Source organism: Cebus imitator, unplaced genomic scaffold (assembly GCF_001604975.1).
Source record: "Cebus imitator isolate Cc_AM_T3 unplaced genomic scaffold, Cebus_imitator-1.0 Scaffold130, whole genome shotgun sequence".
Taxonomy (NCBI): domain Eukaryota; kingdom Metazoa; phylum Chordata; class Mammalia; order Primates; family Cebidae; genus Cebus; species Cebus imitator.
The window spans coordinates 313,935-322,405 of record NW_016107445.1 but is presented as its reverse complement, the minus strand read 5'-3'; the positions used below and the strand labels follow the sequence as shown (position 1 = coordinate 322,405).

At 38.8% G+C, this 8,471-nt stretch overlaps 1 protein-coding gene across 3 annotated transcripts in view; it reads left to right on the top strand.

Moving 5' to 3' along the window:
* The window catches only part of PKIB (cAMP-dependent protein kinase inhibitor beta), a 108,196-nt gene that overhangs the window by 73,446 nt on the left and 26,279 nt on the right, over nucleotides 1-8,471 (top strand). Inside the window, exon 3 of one of the 3 annotated variants that reach the window (XM_017541038.2) lies at nucleotides 4,475-4,576. The exons of the other annotated variants lie outside the window; for them this stretch is intronic. Coding sequence (XP_017396527.1) covers nucleotides 4,495-4,576 — 82 coding nt within the window. The 5' untranslated portion in view covers nucleotides 4,475-4,494. The remainder of the gene's footprint in view (nucleotides 1-4,474; nucleotides 4,577-8,471) is intronic. 3 annotated transcript variants of the gene reach the window in all.

Sequence of the window (8,471 nt, the reverse complement as noted above, 5' to 3'; positions counted from 1 at the left end):
CAGCAAAAGAAACAATCATTAAACGGACAACCAACAGAATGGGAAAAAATTTTTGCAATCTACCCATCAGACAAAGGGCTAATATCCAGAATGAACAGACACCTTTCAAAAGAAGATAAATATGCGGCCAACAAACATATGAAAAAGTGCTCATCATTATTGGTCATTAGAGAAATGCAAATCAAAACCACATTGAGATACCATCTCATGCCAGTTAGAATGGCAATCATTAGAGAATCTGGAGACAGCAGATGCTGGAGAGGATGTGGAGAAGTAGGAACACTTTTACACTGTTGGTGGGAGTGTAAATTAGTTCAACCATTATGGAAGACAGTGTGGCAATTCCTCAAGGATCTAGAAGTAGAAATTCCATTTGACCCAGCAATCCCATTACTGGGTATATACCCAAAGGATTATAAATCATTCTATCATAAAGACACATGCACACGTATGTCAATTGCGGTGCTGTTTACAATAGCAAAGACCTGGAACCAACCCAAATGCCCATCGATGATAGACTGGGCAAAAAAAAAATGTGGCACATATACACCATGGAATACTATGCAACCATAAAAAACAATGAGTTTGTGTCCTTTGTAGAGACATGGATGAACCTAGAAACCATCATTCTCAGCAAACTGACACAAGAACAGAAAACAAAACTCTGCATGTTTTCACTCATAGGCGGGTGATGAACAATGAGAACACTGGGCACAGGGAAGGGAACAACACTCACAGGGCTCGGTGGTGGGGGAGGGGAGGAGAGAGGAGGGACAGCGATGGAGGCTGGGAGGATGGGGAGGGATAACACCAGGAGAAATGCCTTATGTAGGCGATGGGGACGAGGAGACAGCAAACCACCATGGCATGTATGTACCTATGCAACAATCCTGCTGGATGCAGGATGTGCACATGTATCCCAGGGCCCATGTACAATAAAAAAATAAAAAAGAATTTATGGCATCTGAATGTGTGCATGTTCACAGATTACATATATTATATACATGATTATATTATATATATATATATATTACATAATAGTAAGTATAAAGAACAAAAAGTAAATTTTATTCAAAATTATGCATATTATTCAATTGTATGATCTTTTTAAGATTCAAAAATGAATTAAAGTTTTCATATCAGGTGAATTACTGAAAAAATATTTTGGGTTTGGTGACATCAAGGGGACAGAGGGACATTTGTCTCCTTGTTATTTAAATAGTTCTTCGAAAACTCATTAGGCTTATCAATTAAACTAGCTGCCTGGGGCTGACTACCTGGGGCCTATGGGGAGGCTGCATTTCAATGGAAAGCCTTATTCAAGATTCCACTGTGTATTCTGAGGCACAACATGAGTGCCTTGGTAAGCATCTAGTGTCTAGAACTCCAAATGAAATACGAAATATCCTATTGAGGCCTTGTATTATGGCCTTAGGATATGTAGAGAAATATGTTAATTTGGTTTATATTTTGGGTATCTGTGAAACAAGAGATTCACAGAGTTCAGAGTGCAACTCATAGGCAATGGCCTAAGAGTTGTAAAAATATACATGTGAGGCCAAATGACCAGGACATCCAAGATGAATGCCTGCAGTGTGCCACTTGTGCTGACCCTTGGGTTGTGTTCCTTACCAGGAACATCGTGGTTAAGGAATTAATAGCATCAACTCTCCACTGAATTCTATCATGTATAATTGTGGCATGTCATTGGTAAAGTGTATGGCCTTATATTGCTGTGCATTCAGTTGATCCCAGGGGGCTCTCCAGATAGCCAAGGACTCTGAGAACGGGGTGACTTCCCCTAGTACCATGGTTTTTTGGCAAGGGACTGATGGTAGAGGAGGCCACCACCTTCTACAGATAGAGTATGCCAGAATGCCCAAGTTTGACTCCATCTTGTAGCAAAGAGGTCTCATAGGCATGCCAAATTCATGGGGTAGTACTCCAATGCATTACAAGGCATTACAGTAGCTGGGTACAGAGGGTCACAGGCTCAAAATATAGTACAAGGCCAGGAAAGGCAGTTACTTGCATCAGAAGCCCATGGGCCACTTATGATCACCAGCAGTGGCCCACAGACTCCAGGAGGCATGAGACAAGGTTGCAGAGGCCTCTGAGGGCACTAACTGGAGTGCCTATTGATTTCATTTTGGACAGCTTCTACAGCTTTGGTTGAGGAGGTTCCCCTTTAAGATGGGCAATCCATAAGTAACATTAGTGAGATAAAAGAAATTTTGCAAAAGAATATGTTGTCTCCAGAACCCAAAAAAGACTAAAAGATGTTGGACTTGTATTAAATTTGTGGATACTGAGAGGGTTAATAACTGTTTTTTGACAGTATCAGGGATGGAGCAGCTTTTGGTTTACCAAATAACTTTTAAGAATTTAACAGAAGTAACAAGATTTTGTAGTACGTGTGAGATAATGATCCACCCTTTTTGTGTGAGTTCCTTTGTGAGTATTTGTATGTTCTTAATGAATATGTCAAACAAATTTTCCTGGAGAAGGATTTCATCAGTGTAATATGCCTGTGTTCCTGGAGAAAGGTGGATGTCATTAAGATCTTGCCTACAAAGATTGTGTGCAGTGGCAAGGCTGCTGAGGTGTCCCTCGAGTAGCCTGGTAAAAATATATTGTGTCTCGTGGGAGGTAAAAGCAAACTGTGACTTTTAAGCTGTTGACGTTGGCACCAAATGGGTTATATTAGCCTAATTTGTAGTAGCAAAATACCTATCAGTTGCTGATTGGATGGAGTCTGAAGTTTCAATACTCAGTTTGTTGGGAATAGGGGCCTGAATTGCATGGGACCATGGCATTAAGATTGCAGTAGTCTACTGTGCTGCACCATTTATTTGTTCCAAGTTTAATAACAGGCCAAATAAGCCAAATTGGGTTGTTAAATGGAGAAGCAGTGGGGATAATCACCCCTGCACTCTATAGCTGTCACATAACAAGTTTTGTTTTGTTTTTTAAATATTATTTTTACTTTTATTTATTTATTTATTTATTTTTGAGACCAAGTCTCGCTCTGTTGCCAGGCTGGAGTGCAGTGGTGCAATCTTGGCTCACTGCACCCTCTGCCTCCCGGGTTTAAGGAATTCTCCTGCCTCAGCCTCCAAGTAGCTGGGATTACAGGCATGTGCCAGCATGCCCAGCTACACATAACAAGTTTTAATCCTCAAAGGCCATGTTTTAAATTACATTGAGCTGTGTTAATAAGTATTTTAACTTGGGTTGGAGGCAGAAGACTCATGAGTTCCCGTTTTGTCAAGCCAATTTATAAGTGTCAAAGATTTAATCTAATTTCCATTTATTTTTCATTGGGTCAGAGCGTCCATGTCTATTGTGGGATATTTTGGGGTGATGATTGCTATGACCATGACGGGGAATTTGGGCAAGACAGTAATTCTGATGATTAAGATGAGGCATATCTCTTTGTCCTCTTTTGTATTCCATCACTCCCCTAATATTATGGGGGATACCATGTTTAAATTAGTAAGATCCCTGGTCATAACTGTAATCTGAATCCTACTGCCAGTTGAAACCATGAAGATTTGCCAATTGGTGCATTTCTTGGTGGTGGTGGTGGTGGTGGTGGTGGTGGTTTTCCTCCTCCCCCACTACCCAGGCTTTTGTTGTTGTTCTTTGTTTCTTGCTTTGCTTTTTTTAATTCTTTTTTTTTCCCAGTGGTGGTGGTCACTGGACATATTTGGTGGTGGGGTGGTGGTGAGGGATCATCTTCATGCTGATGATATTTATAAGTTTCTTCTTTCAAATTAGTATCATCAAGGTTAGGGGTTTCTCCCATAGCAATGGTTGATTTATATGGTGTAAAGACCCCGGGCTTAAGTTGGGTTTGAATTAATGGTGCCATGGGGGTACCCAGTGCCACAAGGGCAACATAGGTATTTCTCTATAACCTGGAAGATTAGGATCTTTATTGCAACAGAGACATAGTAAGCAGAGTGGTACAGGGAAAGAAAGCTAGGTTTATAACCCAGACTCAATAGACCAAAATTGTCTCCTGCTATCATTGCCCCACATTTTCTGTCTCATGGATGTTTTCCCTTTCTTTCTTTCTTTCTTTCTCTGCACAAATTCCTTGAGAATATTTTGAGTTTGTAGCTAGGTGAAATTGGAGCTTTCGGTTTGTTTCTGTACAATCATCTGTGGTGCAGAGCTTCTGGGTACATATGGGGAAACATTCAGGAGCTTAGTGGCCTTTCTCAGAAGTGGCTGCCCCTTCCTCCAGGGAGTGTGAGTCAATCTCTCCAAGGTTGAGGTCTATATCCAGTGAAGTCATTAGTCTATGGCTCAGATAGGGCCAGCAGGTCCACAATTGCAGGATTGGCCATTTGGTTTGCTGGTAGGCAGCAGTGCTGAGCCCAGGCATATTGGCTGTGGGTTTTGCATTGGGAGATCATTTGAGTACCAAATGCTCCTTCTTCTCCCCACCCTTTTCTTTTTTCATTAGCACCTGTGCCACAGGCTACCATGGATGTGCACCTCAATACCCTTCGGAGTCAGGAGAGCAAAAGCAACAGCAGCTCCGGAAGCAGCAGCAGAGACCAGAAAGGTCACTACCTTTGCATGAACAACAATCACAACTAGGATACCATGCTCCATTCTCCATGGGGTGTCACCTTCCTTCCCACAAACCTCACACAGGGCTGTCTCTGTGCCTGTCCCATGGGTGTACCATTACAAGCAATGTCTGTATTGCTGACCCAAACAGGCAGTGACATTCACCAGGCTAGACATGGTGACCAGAGAGCTCTAGCCTGAGCTCTGGTAAGCAGGACTGAAGAACTGACTGGTTAAGGCACTGTTTTCTCATTGCATTTATAAGCTGATGCCTCAGAGATCACCTGCCAAACACAGGCTGAACCTGACAGCATGTCATACCAGGGTATAGTTAACAACCATTTTCATCTTGGGGACAAGAGCATTGTAGAGTAAAAAGAGATGGCATACTACAGTGCCACATAGGCCATAGCTCAAGCCCATCAGCAATTAGCAGTTCTGTCTCATGTAGCCTTGCCATACCTCAGAACCAAATAGCCAAAGAACAATTAATTTTAGCTGAGTAGGTGCCTTCAGAAATGGCTGGGCATGTCACATGGTTCATAACACCAGTGGATTGTATTGCTTTCTGTCCAACCCATCAGTGAAGGAAAGATTCCTGTCCTGGAGATTCAGAGATGCCAAGACACCCAACAAACACCCAACATTGGACAAATGAGATCCACAGCAGTTTACTGGTCACACATACTCACCTCCCAAGGAGAGGAGCACTGCAGGCCACGGAGGAGCACATGGGGGTTGTAACCAGGAATAGTGTGAACAACCAGGGGCTGCAGGAATAACAGTAACAAGAGGGCGTGGCACCCCTGGGTTCCCACAAGAGGACATGACGGGCTTGTTTGAATAATTCTGTGGGCTTTCAGGGAACTGAAACCTATTACTCAGGGATAAGCAGGAACTGTGCTGGGTCCCTCTGACAAAGAGGGTTGTTTGACTAGGATATCTCATCCACTGGAGTAAAATGGGAAGAAAAACTTGTGATAAGGCCACTCAAAACCTTCCCAATCTTACCAGATGTTGGAGCAGCATATAATATTGAGCCTTAATTTCAGGCCATATAGCATGTGGAGGAATGAATCGTACAGATGATCATGAAATGTTTGAAACTTTACCCCAGAGAGAATAAGCTTTAATGTGGAAGTGAATGATTTTACTTTGAATCACAATGTTGTTTTCTACTATGAAGGAAAAATGGGGACCTGTGTGTTAAAATAAGTTGTTAAAGAATAATGTGGTTACATTATTACATATCTGGGTTTTTTGTTGTTTTTGTTTTTTGTTTTATTGTGATGGAATAACATGTATATCTTGCTCTTGTTTGAATAATAAATAATTGGAACTAAGCTAGAACTTACTTTTCTGACATTGTGGAAAAATTAATGTCTTTAAAAACCACAAAAACCTAATACACAGCTATTTAAAATGCAGAGTAAAATATTTTGAAAACTTCTTAAAAATGATTGTCTGTGTTGGCAAATATATAAGAGAATTCTTTATGAGCCCAGAACAATGAGAAATCACAAATCTGGAGAGGCAGGTAAGTGTTATATCCAGAGGCTGATCTGGGTTCACTGGTAATTCACAACTTCCATTTTAAAGTGCCATGTTCTAGAGACAAGAGAAGAAACCTAGGTGAAAAATCAGTTTAGGTAACCAGAATAAGACTTGGATTTTTAAAAGTGACATGCTCAGTAAAAGGGTAATATGACAAAACCCTAACCTCCAAGGAAGACAGTAAGGAGACTTGGCAGTCTTGACTTTGCCTTGGATGGAAAGGGGGAAAATGCTCTCTTAATAACTTATGAACAAAAATGAAACCTCACATTAAGTGTGCAAATTTGCAACTGTGTAGTCTGTTATCTGGACAAAAGCCATGTTGAGAATATAAGGCTAACCAATCTGGTAGTACCCCAGACGCCCAGCAGAGGCAAATTCAGAGCTTAGGTAGAGGAAAACATTTTAACTCCATTTAACCCAGGTCTCACATAATTTTAAGAAAAAAGGTGGTTTGTTTTTGTTTTTTTGAGATAGAGTCTTACTCTGTTCCAGGCTGGAGTGCAGTGGCATGATCTTGGCTCACTGCAACCTCCACTTCCTGGGTTCAAGTGATTCTTCTGCCTCAGTCTCCTTAGTGTTCGGGATACAGGTGCACACCACCACACCCAGCTAATTTTTATATTTTTAGTAGAGACAAGGTTTGACCATGTTGCCTAGGCTAATCTGGAACTCCTGACCTCAGATGATCTGCCTGCCTTGGCCTCCCAAAGTGCTGAGATTATAGGTATAAACCATTGCACCCAACCTTAAGGAAAAAGTTTTTTAAAATCTGATCTCAGAACCCCATGAAAGCAACCAAGGAAATAAGCCTCCATGAGAAAGATTCCACAAAAACAGTAAGCAATAGGATCAGAGTATAAATAATTTAGATATTGGAATTTTTCATAGAGAATTTTTTTCACTATTTGAGAAGAATATATTTTATTTTTAGTACTGTGGCATAATATGTAACTTTTTATAATAATAACTGTATATATGATGTAGCATAGGTCTTAATTGTATCATTGATCATGGTTATATGTTAAAATAGTTAACATTTTTATTATATATGTTAAAATAGTTAACATTTTTATGCCGTAACATGAAGCATGATGTCATGCACTTTTTCCGCCATTATTCATTTGGAATATATTCTACAACATGACCCAAAACATAAGAACTTGTGACTTATAACTTTTGTCTAAAGCCATAATTGTGCAATAATTTGCTACAGAAAGATTCAATTGACTTCTCTTATGAAACAAGTTTCACTGTATCAGTTCTATTGTTCTGTAAAATATCCTTTAAGTAATATAACATTTTAATGCATTGTGTATAATGTACACATGCATATTGTCTATGTACTGAACACATATTGTATATGATACTGTTATTACTGTTTGTGAAAAATTTTTATAGCTTTACTATTTTTGAAAAGAAAAAGGATATTTCTTTTTATTTTTTATTTATTTTAAACTTACAGAATTTTAATGGGAAAATGCTTATGTCATATGTTAAGCAAACACAGCAGGAAACAGTACAGTATTTTGAAAACTATTTAAAACCCAAAAAAAAAAAAAAAAAGACTGGAAGAAGACAGTTGCTCTTGCATGATGAGATTATGGCTTTTATTTCAATGATTAAAACATTCCTTTATTAGTTTTACTATGAGAAAAAAATATGTAAGTATCAATGACTAAGTAATAAGATACTGTAATACAATGAACTAGACTTTAAAAAAAGCAAAACAGATTGTCTAGAAATAAAAATATAATAATTGGAAATAAAAACAGTCTGTGGATTATGCAGCTGATTAGACACACCTGAAGAGAGAACAGTTAACTAGAAGATCTGAAGGCATTATGCAGAATGCAGCACAGAGAGATAAAGAGATGAAAAATATGAAGGAAAAATTGAGAGACATCATCAATAGAATGAGAGTGCCTATTTCCTATGTTTAGCCTTCCCAAGGAAATAATAAAGGATACAGGATAAATATTCAAGAGATAATGCCTGACCACTTTCCAGAATTGATGAAAGTTTCAAATTCAGAAATCCTAACAAATCTTAAAAAGGATAAACAACACCAAAAAGATAAACCCTTAAAACAAGCCAGAAAAAAAAGCTCTACATAAGAATGGCAATTGCATCATAAGTGCATTAGTCAGGTTCTTCAGAGAAACAGAACCTACATATAGATTATATATATATATATCTACATATAGATATAGTATATCTTCATATTTCCTTGGGAAGTATAAATATATATATATATTTATATACAAGTATATATATATTTATATATAAGTATATATGTGTGTGTGTGTGTGTGTGTATATATATATATATAT